Genomic DNA, 23132 nt, shown 5'->3' with positions numbered 1-23132 from the left:
GAAAAAGGGTGTTCACCATAAGTTTCTTGTTCTAATATAAATGCTGTATCCAATGGTCAAGAAGCAGGTTTTTTCCCAAAACTATATTATTTACTTCGCTCCTCGCTTACCTGTCTCCTCACAACCTTAGCACCTCATTCTACCGTGCCTATAAAGTCCTGGTAAAATAATAACACTGTGCGCCCTCTATGACCGAACCCCCCCTCGGTCACTCCTCACTACTCATTCTACCATTAAAAGTGTCTTCACGTGAATTTCTTGTGGATATATTTCCCTTGGATTTCGTCTTGGTTTTCTTTAGCGATCTTTGGAAGTTTCTTTCCTCGGATTCTTAGGAGTATTGCAGTCCTTTCCAGCCCGATAAGTATCCTTTTTTGTTGAAAGGGAGGGTTTTGGGGACTGTTTTTATTCCTAGTGCGTTTCCGCCCTTAGGTTTTTTGCGGGGGTAGCAGTTCCGCGAACTGCCTAGGTTTCCCGCCATTTTCCCTTCCCCACGCTATAGGCGTGTCGTTGTATTTTCATGTTCATAGCATGTCTACATTGTATTTCTATTCACGATTTCTTCTTCTATATTTCGCTCTCTCATGTTCCTTTTCAGCTTGTGTTGATTTTGTTAGGCCACTTCGTAGCGTTTTTCGTATTTTGCCGTTGCTAGGTTACGCTACGTACCTCTACTCACCGTTATGTACCTCCCGTTATCTCCCGTTCTCTTGTTAGTTTGCATTTTTCCGTCAGCTTAAGAGTTAGTCTTTCCTTAATTCGAGCGTTTTAGTTTGTCTCGTAACCAGCTAAAGCTTTTTAACTACTCGATGTTTCGGCCAGGCAGAACCTGGTTCGAACACGATTTGTGTCCTAAGTGTAGAACCTACACCAGACGGGACCCACGCCTGGTCTGCATAAATTTTTCGCCAGCCCAGTGGCACTAGATAGACCAGTGGCTTACGAGTCTAAGAAGCAAGCTTTAGGGCAGGCTGGACTTGATTCCTTAGGCCATCGGTGCCCCAGAAAAAGATATAGGAGAGACAAGAGAGAGAGAGAGAGGAGGAGGGAGAAGTGGTGAGAGAGGTGGAGGAAAGTGGCCAGGAGAGGGCCGAAGGAGAGGTGGAGAGAGAGAGAAAGAGTACCCCTAACGGTCCCGGCGACGTCCGGTTGATTACGGCCAGAGGGAAGGGCAGGAGCAAGGCTCCTGCCAAGAAAAGACCTCTTGAGAAGAGGCACGGCTCGGCCGGGCTAGAGGCAACGTCTCAGTCCGGGTCGCAGCAAAGAGTACCCCTAATGGTCCCGGCGACGTCCGGTTGATTACGGCCAGAGGGAAGGGCAGGAGCAAGGCTCCCGCCAAGAAAAGACCTCTTGAGAAGAGGCACGGCTCGGCCGGGCTAGAGGCAACGTCTCAGTCCGGGTCGCAGCAAGAGAGACCCATAGAGCGCGGGCTACAGGCCACGGAGAGCTCGGGTCCGAGAGAGAGAGTACGACCGAGGGGTCGCTGAAACGGAGCCGGTCCCATAGCAGGCTCCGGGAGCCCGGGTCCGGCGAGAAAAAAATATTTAAAAAAAAAAAAAAAAAAAAAAAAAAAAATCCCACCGGAAAGGACAGAATGTCCGGGTCGGGGAGTACTGGCGTGGTGGTACCCGGCGTGGTACGCACACAGAGACGGGCTCCGGGAGCCTGGGTCCGGCGAGGCCCCGGGTCCGGCGAGACCCCGAGTACGGCGAGACTCGAAGGGAAGGCAGAACCGAGGTTTCACTCCAGATCCGAGACCGCCCCCGGAGCCGGGAACCATAGCTATACAATCGACTGCTGGGTCCTCAGAGATTGGCTCCGTAGGGCCCGGGCCCGACGAGAACGGGGGCGCAGGGGCAGAAGCCCGGTCCGCAGATCTCCAAACGGGATCCAAAACTGGTCCCGAAGTCGGGAGCCTACGAGAGTAACAACATTTACAACTGCGACATTTACAATAACATTTACAACTACAACAACATTTACAACGAGATTAACAACTGCTAGGCCCCCAGAACGGGGTAGCAGGTGCAGAAGCCCGGCCCGCAGACCCCCTAACCGGAGCCGCGGCCGGTCCTGAGGCCGGGAACCGATGAGATTACCAATGCCGGGCCCCCAGAACGGGGTAGCAGGGGCAAGCGCCCAATCCGAAAAGAGAACCAGCCCCGAGCCAGGTTCCCACGACCTGGTTTGCAGAGCGTCGGGCAACCTGTCCGGCCTAGACGACGAGGTCGACCCCTAGATTTCGGGGTTACAGAGGACGGTCACTCCCGCTTCCCAGAATAGGGGGAGTGTCCCCCCCCCCCCGGAACTAGCAGCTTGAGCGGCGACGACAGGTTCGAATCATTTGCGGGAAAACACCGCTACCACTACACATCCCAAATGTGTGTTTATTTATCGAGTACCTGCAGACACTCAGGGGTCATATTCTCCTCGCTAATTATACTCCTCTCTAATCATAATTCATCGCCATTTGCCTAGGTTAAAATCTTACTTGTGTTTAAAAACACTGTCGTTTAAAACACTGGTGAACCCACTTCCAGAACATGTTAAAATGCGTAAGACTGAGGGGTTTCAAATCGGTTCTCATGACGTACAGTATTCCGTAACTGCTAGGAAGAGAACTTTCTCGAGACTTGGCAAAGTGCCAGGAAACATATCGCTCATAGATCCTTGGCAAACTGCCAGAAAAAAAAAAAAAGGTACAACGTGGCACATTTGTTAAGAGACTGGGAGGGGGGGCCAAGCAGCCACCTGGCTTGACACGTGTAAGCTCAACTTTTACCGCAACGAGCTATCGACTACGTGAGCGATCATATGGAATAAGCCTTTCTTCCTATTTCTTTGGTGAATTACCAAGACAAACGCGTTAGTAAGTTGAAAAAGGGGTAGGATACAACCCCAGCAAGTTACAAGCGCTAACACGCTCCGAACATACAGCATGCGCTTCATGAGCAATGTTCGATGTTCCGACATCTTAAGTAGAGTTGCATTTCGTAGCACCTGATGGCCTAGTCTTGACTAGCCTAGGCGCTAGGTGGTTTCAATAGGAAGCTGGAAACCTTTACTGCACAACGAAATGGACACATCTCGACAGGAAGAGATTTGAGAAGTAACGGGTACGTTATCATAACATTCAATACGTGTTTATTACGTTAAATGTGGTGTTGATAAAACGTTGACATAAGATGTCTATGAGATATTACGTTATATTAATGTTATATTAAGGTCTTAACGGAAATTGTCTTGAAATAATAGCCCCTAAAGGGTTTCGGTAACATATTTCTTACACCTCTAATAACGCTATCATAGCAAAAGACTAAACATTTAGTAACGCCTTTGTGTTTGCTGAGTAACTCCCTGGACTCCGTTAAACAGCCAGGATTTATGAGGTGGAATTTCTACAAACCCACCCTACACATCCCCCGTTGGGAGTTTGTTCCTGGTGAGTAGGGCTGTAGCTTAGTTAGCTCAGTGGTTAAACCCGGTGCCTTCCAATCAAAAGGTCCCCGGTTCAAGTCACCCCAAGAGTAATGTATGTTGTCCAGTTACAGAGCTGTTGACAATTCATAGTCATGGACATTAAATATGAATGTACGAGACTGACTTTGGTCAGCTTGCGGCTTTGATAAGCCAATGAGGCTTCTTCACAAGTTCCTACTTGCAGGATGATCTAAATTACATACACAAATACATACATATACTGTAGTTGTAAAAGCCACATAGCAGCTGTAGCATTGATTAAGACTCTCATGAAGCAAACTATCCATTCAGTACTCAATTTTTGGAGAGAACTGTGGTCAAGCGGTGTAGGCAGTGTACTGGTGATCTAAGGCTTGCAGGTTTTAGTCCTGGCCAGATCATTCTGTTGTTTCCTTGGGCAAGGCACTTTATCTCCATTGCATCTTTCCATCCAGGAGGGATTTCTCTCTGTTTAACAGGTTATTTTTGAGAAGGGTAATATTGCTAGCGCCTCTGGCTTCGTTATCGATAGATAGGCCGGCGCAGTTCAACCCTCAATATTATTATTAATATTATTTTTCATGGAAAGAACCTCCATGAAACCTCCCTACAGGGTACAGCTTAGGTCTATATCATCAAGGCAGTACTTTTCTTCAGAGGTTTTCTGATTGCAACTGGTTGATAACTAAAGGGGTCATCAGCGGTACTGTGGTACTGCAAGCAGTACTGCGAGTGCTGCTGTATTGCAGGTGCTAACAAGGTCATCATACAGGCCACTGTCCTTGACTTCTTTAGCAGCATATACAGAGAAACCACTTTCCTGCACCACAGTGGCGTCAGCAGGGCAAAGGATCGGCCCCAACACCCTATTTGCAAAGATAACCAGGTTTCATGTACTTCCGCCTCGCTCTCAGGACTGTGGGGTTGGGGCTCTCTGGAGTCCTCCCAAGCCCAAGTACAGGGCACTTTGATCACCATCCTCTCAGACAACACGATGGTGGTGGCATACTGTACAGTAGCTACATCAATAGACAGGGTGGCACCAGGGCAGAGGGACTGTGCCGTCTGGCATGGGAGACCCTCACCACAGCTGCAGAATCTGGCACGGCCCTATGGGTCTCCCATATAGCCAGAAAGGAGAGTGTGAGGGCCGATGCTCTGCCCAGGGGACAACTCGACCCCGACGAGTGAACCCTTCGCAAGGAATATGCGGTAGGTTTTTCCACATGTTCGGCATACCTCTGATAGACCTGCTTACGACAAAGGGCAACAATGGGCTGCCCATCTTTTGTAACAGGCGGTCCCACCTGCAGCCTTCCACATAGCGCCAGGTCCCTGCCTTGAGACGGACCAGAGGTTTAAATTCTTCCCCCCCTTTGGCATGATCAGCCAGATACTGAGGAAGATTCGCAGCTCCAAGGGTAAATTCATCCTAGTGGCTCCCTCCAGACCCCGGGTCCCAGGCCGCAGGTCCCACACGCAGGCCCCAGACGGGGACGTCTGGTTTTCCAGACGGCTCCACGCTGGGCATTAGCCCAGACATTGACCAGCTCACCAAAGGCATGGCTAATCGCCGTCCACGAGTCAGACAGTTAGCCCCCTCTGCGGGGCTCTCAGCAGTGCTGCATGCCCTGGCAGGGCCGCTGTACGAATCAACGGGGAACGCTTCCCTGGCTGCTCTTACAAAGAAAACACCCTTCGTCATTGCGGTAGCGTCAGCGTGAAGGAGTTACCTCCAAGCCCTAACATCCAAACAGAACCACATCAGATTCGAGGGCCATGGGGCGAGGACGGTTCCAGACCCGTCCCTTATTGCCAAGAACCGGGCCTTGACTTTCTTGCCCGGGGACATTTTCTTTCCGGAAATCAAAACCCTTTCATCAGTGGCTGAGGACAAGCGATGGTGCCCAGTCAGGGCACTGAAGTGGTACTTAAACAGGACAGAGAAGTTGAGACAAACAACCTCCCTTTTCATCCTGCCACGACCACCTTAAACAGCAGCCGCCAAGGATACCCTATCCCGATGGCTAGTAGAGATGATCCACCCGTTCACGATGGGGGGATACCCGGCCAAGAGATCACAACATCAGTGGGGCCTCGGCTTCCACAGCTCTCTCTACCGGTATCCCGATACAGGACATCCTCAAGGTGGCAGCGTGGAAAACACCAACTACGTTCGTCGCCTGTTACTTACCTGACACTCTACACGCCGAGGCAGCTTTTGGTAGCTCGGCGATGCGAGGTCCGGTTGGTACTTGGTCCCACCCCTCGGGCCTCCCACCATCGGGCAGTGCCACTCGGTGCTAAGGTTGTGAGGAGACAGGTAAGCGAGGAGCGAAGTAAATATTCCAAAACTTACTGGTTTGGATATTTACGAGTGACGAGCTTACCTGTCTCCATTCCCGCCTCCCTCCCCCGAGGGGGTGGGACACAGCCGGACGGGGGAGCAGTCGTTCGACTAGGCTCACGACTCCAAGCACAACACCAGATAGACAGAGCCAACAACTACTAAGAGTCACCGGCCAGGTCTATCGGTGAGGGTAACTTTGCACCCTGTGTTTTTCATATGCGTACTCACCTAAGTTGTCTTAGGGTTAGCAAGTGTTGGGCCTTTACAGGATGAGGCTCCTTGTTAGGAAAAAGGGGTAGTTTTGCCTGCAGGGCTCAGGAGAGTGTCCCCCCCCTTACCCGCTGCGGCGGGGAGGATTACACTCTCCCTGCTAGGAAGGCATCAGTGCCTTTTGTTAAGGGCTCACCTTTGAGAAGTTTAGTCGACGGGAGTCCTTGGGGGTGGCCAGAGGATTCTGGCCACCCCTATTTCGGTGACCGTGAGGCCACTTTTAAGGAGTGGTCTCATGAGTAGTGAGGAGTGACCGAGGGGGGGGTTCGGTCATAGAGGGCGCACAGTGTTATTATTTTACCAGGACTTTATAGGCACGGTAGAATGAGGTGCTAAGGTTGTGAGGAGACAGGTAAGCTCGTCACTCGTAAATATCCAAACCAGTAAGTTTTGGAATATTCATCAAATGAGAGAAAATTACAGAGCCTTAGAAAATGCTTTACAAAATTTGAACAAAGAATTATTCCTTGCCTCTCCTTGCTAGCTGATGAAAGTTACAGCTTTTGATAGTAACATACGATCAAAAATACAAATTGTGGATTATTCAATCTCATGTACTGTATAAAGTCCTACTCTCATAGGTAGCAGGATGGCCTCTCCCACCCCCCTTCCCCCTCCTCCCTGTACAGTTGAGATGGTCATCAGGGCAAGTTATTAAGGAATTTGTCTTGGTTGTCTGGAGAACTGTAGCAAAGTGAAACAGAGTTAAACAATATGTATACTGTAGTAGGAGAGATTTGTAGGGTTTTGTGCATAGAGCACTGATTTGAGCCAGTGAAACTCCTGTTCTTATGGATCATAGGCAGTGAAAATTATTTCTGTTTAATTATTTCAGTATCTCCAAAGCGATAGAGGGTGATACCAATTTATCAATTTACCTATTTAGGAGGGGAGGGGGTGCGGTATTTTGGCTGTCCAAACAGAAATTTAGTCATCCCTGAGGATCGGACGACCACACAAATTTTGTCCTGGTCATTATTATCTGCATTCACTCTGTTCACTGTTATGGACTTACTACAAAGGGTTAAAGAATTTGGAAAAGTATGTACTCAACACTTGAATATTTTTATGAATAGTTATTTGGTTCATTATATTGAGGGTATTAGAATAGTTGACCTGGTGTGAGTTCATCAAATTAGCATACTGTACAGCACAATAGTTCCCATTTTCATCACTCCGTTCACAAATGTGCCTGAAAAAGTTCACTTTAAATACAGTAGCCTTGTACAAAAGGTTTTAATGCTCGGAATTGTACAGTTTGTTCTATGGAAAAGGAGAATAACATACTGTATGTAATATATGGAGAACTGCTAACACTGTATGTTAGTTTACCAAGTTTTTACATGTTGAACTTTGTATGTATCCCTTTCTGAGATATGATATGAACTCTTGGGAATACATACTGTGTACCTCTGTAGAAGCTGTCACACCTGTTGACTATGTCACTATGTGATTTTACTTAGTAAGCTGTTTTCCATATAACTATGCTTGAACTTTAATGTTCTCATGTCAAAGTGGCAAAAGGCATCTCATCTTCACCCCAGTATTAAAGGGATCTATGTTCATTGGTTGATGTGTAAAGATACAGCTAACTTTTGACTTGCTGCATTTTTGCATCACCTGTAAGCATGATCTAGAAAGAACCCATCTGTATGTTTCAATCTCAAATGCTATTTGTAAATGACACGTTAATATCTTGTGCGCCTGTATTAGCACACCAAGAAATGCTTATATGGTGTTCTGACTGTTCTCACATTATCAGAGCATCCATATCCAGGGAAAATTTTAGATGGTGTTGAAACGTCCCCAGCAAAGTTTTGTTGGATGTGTGCATTTGAACCCTGAACTGACGGTTAATACATTGACCTCGCTAACCTGTTTCCCCACAACCTTAGCACTTCTTTCTACTGTGCCTAGAATGAACTTGGAACCTTTACACACTGCGCGCCCTCTATGACCGGCTCCCCCAGTCAATGCCCATCCTTCTCATTCTACCATCCAAAGTGCCACCAACGTGCGTTTTTGGTACGGTTTTTCCCTGATCGTTTTTTGTACGGAACTGTAACCAAGGAATTTAATTTTTCCAAATCTTTGATACTGAAGTGTTTACCAAGTTCTAGCTGTGGGCAATCAGCACTGCTCTACAGAGTGTACATGTATGTGTACCAAGAATTGCGGAGTAAGAGCAGAAAGAAATCTGTTACTGTATGGTCTGTATTAAAAGTAATGTAGGTGTGGCAACCATTTCGCACTCCTATTTATCTTTTTTTTTCATCCACAGAATCAAATCGTGTGAATTAATTTTACCATTGTGAGGATATATTTTGTGCTACGGGAATGTAGGACCCACACTGCATGGAGATATGTTAGCATGCATGCTTGAAAGGGGATGATTAAATGTGAAGGTACCATTTCTTGTAGGACGATGAAAGAAGTGGACCGCAGTGGAAGTCCTCAGAGAACCCTGTCACATCCAAATGAACATTGGAGAAAAACAAGAACATTATGATGAGAGGAAAGAGAGACAATGGGTTGATGACCCCTGGTGCTGGTAACCAGAGGTCAAAGGCCGTCGTACGAAGAATCATAAACTTTTTAGGAAATTGCCCTGTTTGGATATATAGTCTTTCATTTATACTTGGTAAGTGAAATTTCAAGTTTTTAGTCTTAGATTAAACAACTAGTCCAGGTCAACATAATGTTTTGCTATGTTACAGAGGAACACAATCTAAGCATTCTGGTGAAACTTGCATTCAAATCCTATGTACCGTTTTTGAGATATTGACCGTTGAAGTTATCTGATATTCTACCAAAAGTGAACTTGAAGCAAACAGGTGTGATGTCATAGTTGCACACTGACAAAAATAGAAGGAGTGCACTTTCTGTAGTCATAGCAACTATAACCTAGCTCTAAAGGACTAGAGAGTTGCTTTAGTCCTAGGAACTGTATAGTTCCTTACACAAGGACTTTAGTTGTATAGTCGTAGAAGCTATGTCCTTTATTATTAAAAGGACTACTTTGCATGTACTTAATGTATGGGAACTCTAGGCGTTTATTAGAAAGTAAAGTTTGTTGCAGTCTTAGAAACCTTCCTGTATTTAAGGATTTAAATTTCCTATCGAGTCTGACGAATTATTGCCTCGTTGGGATTGAACAGGGTTATCCCGTTTTATCAAAGGCCCTAAGCAAGATCTGTTTCTCTCTTGAGAAGTAATCATGAATGAGGCTGAAACAAAAGTGTGTGCGTGTGCACTTGTTTTGTATTCTGACTGAGGACTTGAACAAAGAATTCCAGGTCCACGGATGTGAATTTTAAATAATTACCACATCCTTGCAAGAATTCTATTTTTAAGGGGTATTGTTAAGGTTAGGGTATGTGGATTTAAACAATGGAAAAAACAATAGGGTCTTCGGTCTGAATGTAAAACACAGCTGCGTGTGTGTGTAACGCTTTGGCTTGTAAAAACGATAACTCAATATTCCTAAGTTGGTTGGACTTCAAACTTCTTATATAGATGCACCATATTGAGTTCTGGGTTGCAATTGTTTTGGGTTGGGATCAAAGGTCATACCAGGTCACCAATATACCCCCACTGTGTATCCAGAAGATGCTTGTCACTTTAAAATTCACAATCTGTTGGTGACCAAAAGTGCTTCAATTTGATCTGCTATCCTTGTCAAACTGCATGATTACAATGCCCCGTTTTCTCTCTTTCAGCCTTTCTCACACCGGTCGAATGCCAATCGTTGAATAAGTTTGTGGACATTAATTCCTACATCAAATTTCCACCACCTGCCAACAGTGGAAGCAATTTATTGCGGGGAGCCGAAAACGTCTTAGAATTCCAGTTTCGTTTCTGCTCGGACCACGGGATGCTCATCTACCAATCGGGTGACAGCAGTCCAGAAGAGCAGGGCCTTTTTTTTGCGCTGGGCGTGAACTCAGGGAGAATATACATTGAGTGGCGGGTGACCGCTGGGGCTTTGATTGAGGTGAGAGTCACAGCGATATGTCTCAGATATTGTTTATAAGACCTCATTTGCAGCTTGGCAGGATGAATGTGTAAACACACACTGAGTAAGTGACATACGGACAAACCCACTGCCAGTCAAATCACTCTGTTGGTTTCTTCCTAAAAGTGGATTTCTCTACACCCCTCATCTCTTCTCACCCCCCCTTTTGCCCCATCATCAGTGACACCATCACCCTCCCATCTATCACCACTTACCATCCAACTCATCCCCCCACCCCCCCCCCCCCCCCTTACCCACACACTACTCCATTTATTGAAGCAAGCTAAAGCCCCATGGTTGTAGGAAATTGGAGAGTGTGTTTGAATTTCTTCGGTCTCTGTAGCTTTCTGTGTATAGACTGTACAGTCTACATAGTATATAAAAAAAAATTGAGATGTTTTTATGAGATTGAATTGCAAAGTCTTGTTCCTATATAGAAAACTATCCCATATGTATACTGTTAAACTAATGATTGATGTTATGTAGGTGAGGGTACCCCTGCTGTGTGACCTATCCTTCTACCCCTTAGAGAGAATTTAATGAAAGGCAGACTATACACATGCAGTCATGGAGATGTTCACGCTCTTGTTTACTAAAAAAACTAGAAGATTGACTCATTATAGTACAGACAGGTCTTGTTAGTAACTGTATCTACTAAAGTAAGTTTCCATAAACAGGAAAGAAGAATGAAACAGTTTGAGATCAAATCAGATATGGAGCAAGAAAACAGTGAAGAAAATAAAGTGGTTGATAAAACTAAGTAAGATTAAAACTAGACCCGCATCCTACACCAAAGTCACTTGATGACTACATGTATGCTACAGTACTACCTCAAACCACAAAGTTTGTCCAAATCGCGATATGAACGATGTTGATATTTGCATTTATTAAAATAACATTGTTTATTAGAAACACACACCAAAAATGAATCAATGTGGAAAGCTCCTAGTTTCGTCCTGTTTTGTATGGCAATTTGTGGTCATCTTGAAACCCTCAGTCTGTGAACTGTGCCATGCTTGATGGCCTTGGGCTTTTCAAGATTTGCAGTGTGTGTGAACTTTTACCTACCTTTTCCTGTCACGAATTACACACACTCACACATTTATCCTTTCAAATGTTTCCATCACAAGATTGACCTAACCTCGTTAAAACCTGACATTAGAATCAACAGACAAACAAAAGTAAGCTCTGTTGTTTTAGCTTTGGAGGGAGAGCTTTCTAAATTTACTTTATATTTTGTAGGGGATCACTTTGCCAAGCAGTGCTAAGTTTTCCCCTCGTTTTATTACAACATAATGATCTTGACTTCTGCAAGTTCTCCTAAATGGGAAAATAAATATGTCAAACCTATAGCAATAAATACAAGCCATGAAACAAGCCATCATAAGATGTTAGAATTGAGTCATGAAATGTTGCCAATGTAAACAAGTCTTCAAGCAGTTTATTTACATGTGGTTAGGAGGTCCCTCTCCCCCTCTGCTGAAAATGGTTCAATCTCCCAAAGATGACTAGTTACTGGGGTCACAAAGGTCAAGTCTTTATTTTTTTTTTCACCCACAATAATTTATGAAGTTTTCCCCAAAACACTTGTAGAGTCTTTGTTTAAATGTCCTTGACCTACAAGTTCAAAGCATCAGGTTTGTTTACCTGTGATGTATAGTCCTCTGTGGAGGGGAGAAGTTTGCAGGGTAAGCCTCGGTTGTGGGAAAGTTTGTTTTTGGGAGAGAAGAGTGCGTGGTAGAGAAATGGCAGCCTTTGGAGGGGCAGTAGTATTCAGGCATACAATAGTAATAGAAAGAAAGTGTGCATGTCTCTATAGCCTCAAATCAAGATATAACCTTCTGGACGGGTGTTTTCAATATTAAGGTGTCTGCATGTATGTTGGCAGTCCAAATTGTGTTCATTTGCATACAGGATGGTAAAGTTAGACTAGTGTATTTATAAAGGACTCAGTGAAGATATTTAGAAGAAACTGAAGCAGGTGTTGAAGTAAAGGTTTAGTTCAGGTGACTAGGGGACTCATCTAGCATATACAAGGAGGTGGGAACGGGGGGGGGGGGGTCGGGGGAGGGAGGGAGGGATATGATGTTGGGATAGTAGGGAAAGTGCAGAACTTCAAAGAACAGTTTTAATTTAAATTGACTGCATCTTGATATCAATCACCATGCCTGAAACTAAGCTTGACCTTTTTGAAGTAGGCCTACATTTTCACAAAATAGATTTAATTTCCCACTCTTCCCAAGTAACGACAGATTTTGAGATCTTCCAAATATGAGAAAAGTGAGGTTCCGTGCTATGCTGTGTGCTGGAACTAAGCTGGTATGCATGGTTTCACTTGAGTCAGAAACATGGGCACCATGAGAATTGAAAACCAAATTCTGAGAATTGAACATAATATGTCATTCTTCGACACAGTGTTAATTCATTCATAATATTTGGCTTGATCCATAATTTATTAGTTAACACACTATGTGAAACTATCACGTACAATATGGCTAAATATTGTAGAACTTAATGTGTATGGGCAGTATAGCAAGTCCTATATTGATCATATTCCAAATGAGTATCCCCGAATATCAACAATCTTATATGAAGAAAATATGTTACGCTCTTTAGAAAGGTATTTGTGGTTCTTTACAGATCTGGAAACCGTGAAATCCTTGTCCCTGGGAAGGAGATTGAGTATCATTTTCATCTAACTGTTTTATTGTACACTATTTTTTTTTGTATTCCCTTGCAGGTTTTTGTAGGCAACCAGACACTCACCACCAACACCACACATAAAGTGGTTCTATTTAACCTAGGAAGTACCATCAGAGGGACCACATTTGCAACATTAGACGACCAAGCCGTACCCGTGGAGTACCTGACACCACAGTCCTCGGGCGCTTTGGACCTGACCAAACTAAATGGAGATTTATTTATCGGTGGATATCAGGATGTCTATGATTTGAGGGTATGTTTGATTTTGATACGTTTGGACCGTAAACAGATACTATAACCTGTACATCTCGGACTCATCAAATGAAGTGGCTGGGCTTCTTAGTCTACCACACATACCATATTTTCAGTATTTCAGATGCAATGCAAAATTTTAGCAAAACTTAATGCTTGTATGGCATCAAATATACATATTTTTACAAATGCATTTCAAATCTGTCAAGCACTTATGGTGTTCAATATCATCCACAGTTGTTCATATCAAGATAAAAGAACATGTTTGGTGGATTTATTATCTAGAATTTATAAACAATCAGTCAACGTATATAGTAAGCTCTGCACAGAGGGGCTGACTCATCAATACGGATCTTCAGCGTTTCTGCAGAAGGCGCTATCATATCGGTCCTAACAGTGCCGTAGATATGGCTCTGGTTCCTAATGCGCGTGATCTGTCCCATTTATAGACTCCAAAGATTTTGTGCAGCGCTATAACATCTCAATCTATGTGCTAGTTTTGAGAATATGTTTAAAAAAGATCCCGTTTTCACATATTGTTGGAGGAATCACTGGTATAAGTCCAGTATATTGCATTTCAGGAACTTGGATACAATTTTTCTCTCAAATCACTCTCAAAGCCTAAACTCAGGTTAGCGGAAGTGATTGAAAATACCTCAAGAAAGCTTTCTGATTGGTTGATGACCGGACGTTTGTGAAGTTGCCATACCAACTGTGGGCAACAATACATTGCCACAATGGGCTAGTTATGAGGGTTTAAAAATGATAGTTTTAGTTCTAATATGTCACACTATGTATGAATTGGGGAATGTCCAGGTACTTGTGCAGGTACTTTGCCCAGAAGTGTCTGCCAGAAATTCCTGAAAGGTATTCGCAGTGATTTCAGAGACTGCAGCTTGTCAAGTTTTTGCAGAACTAGAAAGGACCGATTTGATAGCGCTCTCGCTTACCTGTCTCCTCCCAAACTCATCCAACATCATCCACTAAATTTTTTTTTTTCATTGTCAGAGTATACTGATTTTGTTCAAAATATTGAATGACATAAAACTCATATTGAAACCAGCTGAAGAACTAAAATATGATGCATCAAGAATCACAAAGAAGAATCATTTTTTGTTTACATCTATACTTCCACAGCTTGCTACAGATAGACTGAACGGTTACCTGGTAACGTGCATTGATTACATCCGCACTGGTGTGACAACCCTGGACATCGGCGGTGCCTCAGAGCTAGGAGGTGACGTCAGAGATGGGTGTCCGTCCGATTTCTGTGCCCCGCCCACGGTCATCACCGTCCAATCAAGCGATGCCTTTTTCAGTGTGGACCATACCTTCACTCCTGGTACTAGGTCCATCATTAGTATCAAGTTCAGGACCAGGTATTATGACATCCACTTCATATCGTAATTAGTAACTATACTAAATTAATATTCATTGAGGACGATGTAAAGTCTGACAAAAATCACCATACAATCAAGCGATGCCTTTTTCAGTGTGGACCATACCTTCATTCCTGATAATAGGTCCATCATTAGTATCAAGTTCAGGACCAGGTATTATGACATCCACTTCATATTTTAATTAGTAACTATAGGTAAATTAAATGTTCATTTAGGAGGATGTTACGTCTGACAAAAATCAGCATCACAAAAGGCTAATCTCAACTTGTTTCAATCATTCAAAGCTGATTCTATAAATAGTGTGTGTGATCAGTCAAGGTAATAAAGACGAGCTCAATTCTTGGTTCGGTTTAGTAGAAGTTTTTAATCAGTAGGAAAGTTACTTCCCTCTGTACTTTATTCTCTTGTATCACAATTATCTGAACAGCTTACAAGAAAACAACACTGAAACCGATGACAATATGGGTCAATGTATTCATCACTTGTTTGACCAGAATCAGTCAGTTATTTATTACCATCATTTAAAAGCAGTATTTTGTGCTATCAATCCTTCCTTGCCTCTTCCGGCCTTGTGTAAAATCCTGACGTCACGGTGGATGTCATGGTATATATATCAATCGATTACGAGATATTTTGCTTTAATACTCGCTTACCTGTCTCCACAGTAAAAGCACTCTAGCTCAACCATGTCTAAAGCCTGATAAACTGACACAGGCTCCACCTCCCCACTCCTCACCCCCCCTCCCCCCGCCCCCACTTTACAGTTACCATACATGATTGGTTACAGTTGCCTCTATAATTTATTACATAGAATTAACTAAGATTTGTCATCCTGACATCCCTGGCACATGTTTAATTTCAGTTTTCTGTAAAGTGTTGAAATGACAAAACACTTTTCAGATTGTTGGATCCATTCTTCGCTGCAACTGTTATTATTGCAGGGAATGTTTCTTCTACAATAGTGATTGCCAAGGTATGCTATTTATCCTAACTTTTGGTTGGTGAAGTCATAGTTAAGATATATAATGGTGGCAAAGAATTTACAAAATGCTTTGAAATTAAGTAAATTGTTGACAGAATATTTTGCTTTCACAAAAGGAAAGAGAAAAAAAGGAAGACCTGTTTTATAATCTGCTGGAATCAATTTGTATGCAAATTGAGGTAGCATGCATGTGTTATCTACTCAGTTTGTCAATCTATGAAATTTAATACTGGGAAAAGAATAATCTATGACTAGAATGGGATTGGAACCAACGATCTTTTGTGAAATTTAATACCGTAAAGGTATGTTGAAGCTGTGGTCCCAGTAATAGTATCTCTTGCTTTGTTTGTGAGGGTAGGCTGACTGTATTTGGTATATATGGAAGAGATAAAAAGCACATTGAGATTATCATAGTTAGGACAATTTCTAATCTACAGTAAGTATCATGTCACGCTTGAAGTGGGCGGTGGATGTAGGTTCAATCTGGATAGGAACAAACATTGATGGGCAGTGAGTCATATGACTTGGATTTGGCCAGGGGGGTGGGGGTTTGGGTGGGGGAAGGGCAAACCACAAAGTTAACTAAAAACTTTGCAGCAAAATGGATCCTTTCGTTCATCCCCATACCACAAATTTCAGTATTTGAATGTTTTTCAACAAAAGGGCACATGTACCTCTCCTGTACCCCATGGCTCCTCCACCTCTGGCTTCAAAGTGCTACTCACTTGTAGGAGCAGTATGAACATTCTGTTTCCATTATGTAAAGATTTAGAACTGTTCCTGATGTCACTGTACTATTCCTGTCATGGAACTGTTCCTGCTCTTCCTGCTGTCACAAGTGTTTTGATGTGTGACATGCAACTGCCCTATGGAGTGGTAGACTGGCATTAGAAAGTTGTCCCAACTGCATTGTTGGACCTATACAATGAGATATGAATAAAATATAAACTATGTCGCTTAAAACGTGGTTAAGACATCTAGTTCTGACAATTGAGTATTGTTAATATCATATTTGTCACTCTGTACTCATTTGGTTGTAATTTCCTCCATTCTTCAGGGCATCCAGCGGGCTAGTCTTCTACCTGGGTGATCCTGCTTATCTCCTGCTGTACATGAACGAAGGTAGCTTGGTGCTCGGCCTGAACACAAGGGTAAAAAAACACTATTTTAACTGCTTGATTCCATTCTTTGTATTAAACAGTCAAAGTACATTTGGATTGGTGTAATCAGGAGTATCAGTCTGACATGCCAACACATCCTATGTGCTTGCCGGGGGGGGGGGGGGTGGTCAATACAGGGCCACTAAATGAAAAGAACAAAAGATGAAGAAAAAGGGGGAGGTTGGCAATTTCTGTGTGCATCCTGTGCAATTCTTTGATGTTTGAAAACTAATTTTGTAACACGTATTTTTTTTTTAAGTGAGTGTGTACAGGCTGTCCTAACTGAGCTGTGTCATTATATAGAAAGATACAAATATTTAGGTCTGCTCTGTGTATCTCTTTAAATCTTTGAAGGTTATATGTGAATGTAACCAATCATTAGACCACGGGGGGTAAACTATCTCTACTAAAGATAGTCACACCATAACCAATAAAATCCTTATAGCAAGGAAATGGCAACAGTCGTGATAGCAGGTCCATTACACAGTACCCATATGAAGTACTTGCATTATTCTAAAATAAAAGTCCATACAATCCTAAAATTAAATATGAGATTTAGTAACTGGCCACTGGTTCAATAATAGGCTAGCCATCATAGCCGGCCGGAGTATCTACTTTAATATCAGTGTTGAATGCGATACATGGAACCCAACATAACATAGCAGGCCAGAAGAGAAAACAAAGTGTAGGTAATGACCAATACGGTTATACGATAGGCTCTGGAGGGTATAAATTATTTTCACAGTATTCCATTATTTTTCTGTATTTTGCATGGTTTTGCTGATGGTGTAAACTATCGTAAAGCCTTTGGAAGAGGTGAAAATAATAAATGCTTGTTTGCTCATAAATTGCTCACAAATGTAACATGTTCTCTTTAAAAGATGTTCTAAAATTTGGCTTTCTTAAGTTGTTAACATACTAATTTTTGAAAGTTTAATAGAGCCTGCGAATTGCCATCAATAATCAAGTTTTTTCATGATGTTGCCGATTTCAGGACAGTGGGGCTGGAGTCTTTGCCTCGACGACTTCGTCAGACTTTAGTGATGGTAACTGGCAGTATGTCAGAGTAAGCCGTGAAGGCCGTACAGCGATATTACAAGATGAAACTGGCCTCGAACTCGCCAAAGTTGTCTATCGTAAGTATAAATACGGGAAAGATAATCAAGTGAATTATTATTTGTGAGATTTCTTGAAGAAGGATCATCTTGTTCAGTGGAAGAAAACCTTTTGAGCCAACATGAAAAAAAGTTGCACAAAGAGCTATATTCACATTCATAATTAGGCTTGAATACGCAAAATAGAGATTGACAGTTATCATGTATTCAAAGCAGATAGTTGCATCTCATTAGTTTAATTCTAATGAAAACCTCCAGCTCTGATTCACTCTTGGAATATAAGTGCTATTTTTTTTTGGGGGGGGCGGGGGCTAAAATGAGAATGGTACCCTTCTACCCCAATTCTTTTATGTAAATGAGGATAGGCCTGGATACATTCTTTTGTGCAGTTATAATATAGGGCCCACTGTTAAGCTAAGCATTTGATGTTTGCATTCAAATTTAGCAGACCTGTTTGTTATAAATGTTATAAATGTCTGTTGGCACACTGATGCTACAAAATAACATTGTGCCATGGGGGAGTGGAGTTGTGGTCGGGGGGGGGCGTTGTGACTCAAATGCAAAACCAACTGTGTTGTTAGATAGATGTCATGTGTAAGTAAGTCATTCTGATTATCTGCTGTTACATATTCATTTAACATCATTTGCATTTCATATTTTCTGCCCAATCCAGTGAACGTTATGTATCCATGTTGTGGTAATATGGGTACTTATTCTCCATCAGTGTGTCTTAACCTTTTCCCCACTACTCACACCTCTTATGAATTGATCAAAACGACCCCCCCCCCCCACTTTACCACTTGCATTACTTGTTTATTCCTATAGGATTTGCACCTCCTGGAGTCCTCACTCAAAGGGGTGCGTGCATCCCGGGTTAAAAAAAAATTGCATTTCTAAGTCATATTTTCTTCTTCTCCTCTTCCAGCTGGAGCTGCACTCTCACTGAACGCCCTCGAGCTATTTATAGGCGGTATCAACGACCCCGAGCGGCTTCCATCCTCCATCCCGACCGCCTCTCGTCGGTCCCTCAGAGGTTGCTACGAAGATCTCCGGTTTATCAGTTACAGCATCTCGCCGGAACCTCCTCAGGCCATTAACTTTGACAATCAGATCAAGGATGAAAGGTAGGGATAAACCGGTCTCGGCAAAGACAAGCTTTGTCTGTCTACCGTTTATGTTCTAAATAGAACTCGGAGATCGATCCCTGGTTTTCAATGATGTTCAATGATGCTTAACATTACAAACAGGACTAATCTTTGCTTTTGTGATAATGTTACAGACAACAGCCGACTTCCTGAATCTTTTAGTGGCCTGTCAACCTGTCAAAAATGAAAACCAAAGAGAGAGAAAAAAAATTGTTATCAAACTGCTTATATACTGCAAAAAGCCTGTGTAGGTAAATATGTAAAAGTTACTGACGGTTCGATCCTAGCAAGATCTTTCTTCAGTGGCTAACTGAAACAAAATAATTAAGAACACATTAAGAGACACAAATGGACAGACATTTAAAGTTAGATGATGTAACCAATGAGTAGAGCAAAATTAGATACAATAAAATTAGAGGTGAGATGAGCGGAAAGAGTGATGAGAAAAATTAAAAACATTACATTCTACTACTTCTTGACCAACAGTTCTTTTATGTTTTCAATGCTTTTTGTTGTGCAAAATTTCTGTTCATGAAATACAGAATGAATGTTCAAAATTGGATGTTGCTTGATAAGTACGGGCAAATCTTGTGTGTTTTTTTTTTATTTCGATTCCCTGAAGTCCATTGATCGTTTGATTAGGCTAGCCAAGCATCATACTTTTTTAAATATGAGCGATCAGTCACTACATTTAGAAAACAAAAACAAAATTATTCCCTTTTCTATCGCTTGAGAGGATTGCACACCTAGGGTACGTTATGGAAGACAATTGTCAAGTTGAATATTGCATATGAAACACAAAGGAGGATTCGATGGTCAACTTGTGACATTGTAAATTCATTTAAATATTAAATATTGCTTTGTATCACAGAATTCATTTCTCCGTAAGGGAACGGGAAAAAATTAAAATCTTCATCATCAATTATTCTTGAAAGCAGAATATTATTCTATGGGTGGAGCTTTCTTGTTCTACCTGTCTACACACAACTATTGTACTCTCTCTGCTCACCAAATTTCAGAATCAGACAGAGGTTTGAGAATAACTATGGAGATTTCTTAGACTTATGCATGTGGTCCTTCCAGACTTTGTTATTCAGTATCATTAAAAAATCCAATTTCAGTCTGGCTTGGTTTCTGGTATTCTTATTCTCAATATCAGCAGTCCGCAAACTTTCAGGTCCAGGGCCCAGAATCTTCCATGAGGAATGAGCCATGATCCTCCCCCACCCCCTGTCCAGTTTCCAATCCTCAGAATGCATTCAAAGTTAACTAGGACTGTGGATTTGGAATATGGACTAAATTAAAAAAAATAATAACTTACATCGATCACTGTCCAAGTGCTCCAAAACCTTAAAGATATATTTTAAAGTCTGGCAAAATCTCTCAGAATTTTTTTTGCAAACTCACTTTTGGGAGTTGTATGGCTTTATGTAAGGTATATCTTGTCTGTTTTATATGTTCCATGATGCGTTTTATTCTGAGAAGAACTCACTTGAAATTTTTCCCGTTTGTTTTTGTTTTACCCTCAACAGGAATGTCTCCCATAGTGGGTGTCAGCCATCCGAAGTCTGTGAACCTCTGTGTGCAGCGCCCTCGCAGTCGTGCAATTTCCAATGTACCTGCGCGGATGGGTTTGCGTTGGAGAGGGTGTCGCCTCTAAGCTGTCTGAACATCGACAATTGTGATCCAGACCCTTGCCTGAACGGTGCTACATGTCAGGATGGAATCAGGGACTATACCTGCTTGTGTACAGAAGAATATAACAAAGGTAAGAATGTACTTAAATGAAAACTGGGTCAGCTGGTGAAGTTCATTACACCAGACACCAGGAAGATATGCTGCTGTTCAGGTAGATGTGCAAACAAACACATTTTATATTATTTTATATTAATGAAATTGTTTTCTGAATTGAGTTAAAATATTTTAACTTTTTTGCTAATTAATAGTAGCTGAATGGGTATACTATCTTACAAAGCTTAGTTAGACTGAGGGGTATCCGTGTGTGTGTATATTGTGTGATTTGGTCACAGCGACGACAATAAAATACCTCTCCGTTGCAAAGTAGAGCTTTAAGGGACTACAGAATCAATCTCAGAGGAGTGTGTTACATTTGATATAAGAAAACAAAAAATCATCAACGTCGTTCCCATATTATTGCATGCTAAAGTTTCTGAAAGTATTTGACTGGAGATTCTGACCTATCAAGCTCATTACGATAACTGGTGCTATGGCCCAGTGGATAAAGGCGGTGGCATTTGGAATCTTAGCAATCGGGAGGTTCCGGGTTCAAAACCTGACCCGGTCATAGTATGGTGGGTTTTTCATCCAAGAGCAATCTATGGTTTTCCCATCTGAAATTGAAAATATTCCAAATTTGAAATAAAATGTTGAATTGGAAGCCACCCCATGTGTAAGTTGTAATCCATTAGCCCTTGCGGGTTTCTCCCACCTGTCGCTTAAGCATCGTAAAGATAACAGCTGATTATTATTATAATTATTATTTTTGTTATTATTCTAGACATTATAAGGTGACCAACTAAACAATGAAATGTTGTAGTGAGGAAGAATGCTAACAAAGTGATGCAAAAAAATGGGTGTTGAAGTTTTTGCATGGGTGACCACTATATATGAATCCCTAGCATATTTTAGGACATATGCTAAGTGACCTTTAAAGTTGATTTAAACCTCTGAGGTTTGACGGCTTCGCCAATATGACAACCTTCTGAACCCCAAGATTTTCAAACTGCTATCAAGAAAATGTTATCAAGCTGTTCGGGAAATTGTATAGAGGAAGGTAAAAGCATACATGTGAGGAAATTTTTGTTTTAATCCTCAATAAGGCTAACCCAAGGTACATCAACTTTAAAATGTTGTGTTTAACATTATGCTGTGTACGCATTGATCCATCAAAATACTTTCTGTGGGGTTTGCTTGTGTCGTTGTGTACCAGGAAATATTACATTGCAAAGATAAACTCTGTTAATGATGATTGACAGTTATATATGGATCACAAAGCCTGTGCAGAAAGTAACTGAAACAGTGTGAGGAAATTAGCGTCATCTGCAGTAAGCAAGATTTGTATACATGGGGGGGGGGTGGACATTCAAATATAGGTGGTTTCTCTGTGACCCCAAGATTAGCTGATGAAGGGTAAATTATGTATACTTTATCGTCTAGGAAGACATAAAAGTGATTGATGAATAGTATTATCATGTAGGGTTAATTATGATTATTATCAGGTAAACAATAAGCTGACATGCTTATGAGAGAGAATAAGCTAGATCACAGTATCATGGTATAGTGGTGTGGTTCTTTAGTGCAAACATTGCATAGTTATTCAGAGTCTTGCATAGTGAAGAACACATGATTCATTATTATAGAATGAGCAAATATGCTAACCCAATTACAAGCTAGTTCCTGGTATAATCTCATGGTATAGAACATACAGTGCATAGTCATATTTAAAAAGAATAAATGAATAAAAAAGTGTTAATTATTAATAAACAAAGGATCCAGCCTAACATTGGTTCACCATGGAAAGATCATTAGCTAGGCCTTAATTGTACAATTTTGCTAAATCATTAAACAAACATTGTATATAGTTTAGTGTAAGATTCTGAACTTGGAAATGACCACTCCCGATGTTTTTCTCTGTGGTTTCTGTGGTGTTTACCTATTATAAGGGTTGTCAGTTTGCAATGCAGGCAATAACAGTAATATTTCACACTAACCTGTGTCATAATTCTTACCCCCTACAGTGTACAGATGGTGTCTTAAACAAACTTGCTCTTGTGTTTTCTTGGTATCTTAGCAATTGGTAAACAAATTCGTTCTGTTCCCTTCTGTTTGAAGGCTGTTTTAAAAACAAAAAATTTTGAAAAAAATCGCTGAAATAGAAAACAAATTTTCACTGAAGCTGTATATTTTTTGCCTTAACTGCGTGTATTGATACATGATCGCATAGAGTGCTACTCAACATTCTTATCGTTTACATAAATTTGAGCTCAGTGTTCACCCAAGCGTTAAGAAGTCATGCTGTGGCTCATCTGGCATCCTATGTATGGGATTGGGTGTAAGAGGGAGTGGGGGTGTGGTTGGGGGCGGGGGGGGGGGGGGGTAGAGAGAGGAGCATCAAACCATCCCATTTTAATATGTGGTCCAAATATTTTGAAGCATTCAATTTTTAACCTCATTCTTGCACGGGTGATGGCTACTTAGTATGGGATGGATGAAAAAATATCATGTTCCCAAAATCTGATCATTTTTGTCAACACATCCTCC

The 23132-nt window shown here is 41.9% G+C and overlaps 1 protein-coding gene across 4 annotated transcripts in view; it reads left to right on the top strand.

Moving 5' to 3' along the window:
* Positions 1 to 23132, top strand: part of LOC139963911 (uncharacterized) — an 88583-nt gene that overhangs the window by 27877 nt on the left and 37574 nt on the right. For 3 of the 4 annotated variants that reach the window (XM_071965128.1, XM_071965129.1, XM_071965133.1), the window contains exons 2-9: positions 8361 to 8720; positions 9799 to 10073; positions 12835 to 13050; positions 14187 to 14428; positions 16489 to 16582; positions 17586 to 17727; positions 18632 to 18830; positions 20384 to 20619. In XM_071965128.1, coding sequence (XP_071821229.1) covers positions 8585 to 8720; positions 9799 to 10073; positions 12835 to 13050; positions 14187 to 14428; positions 16489 to 16582; positions 17586 to 17727; positions 18632 to 18830; positions 20384 to 20619 — 1540 coding nt within the window. In that variant the 5' untranslated portion in view covers positions 8361 to 8584. Of the gene's footprint in view, positions 1 to 8360; positions 8721 to 9798; positions 10074 to 12834; positions 13051 to 14186; positions 14429 to 14498; positions 14603 to 16488; positions 16583 to 17585; positions 17728 to 18631; positions 18831 to 20383; positions 20620 to 23132 lie in introns of those variants that run through there. The other variant, XM_071965130.1, reaches the window with a different exon arrangement.

The sequence above is a fragment of the Apostichopus japonicus genome, chromosome 22, assembly GCF_037975245.1.
Source record: "Apostichopus japonicus isolate 1M-3 chromosome 22, ASM3797524v1, whole genome shotgun sequence".
In the NCBI taxonomy this organism is placed as follows: domain Eukaryota; kingdom Metazoa; phylum Echinodermata; class Holothuroidea; order Aspidochirotida; family Stichopodidae; genus Apostichopus; species Apostichopus japonicus.
This window is presented reverse-complemented; position numbering and strand designations above follow the sequence as displayed.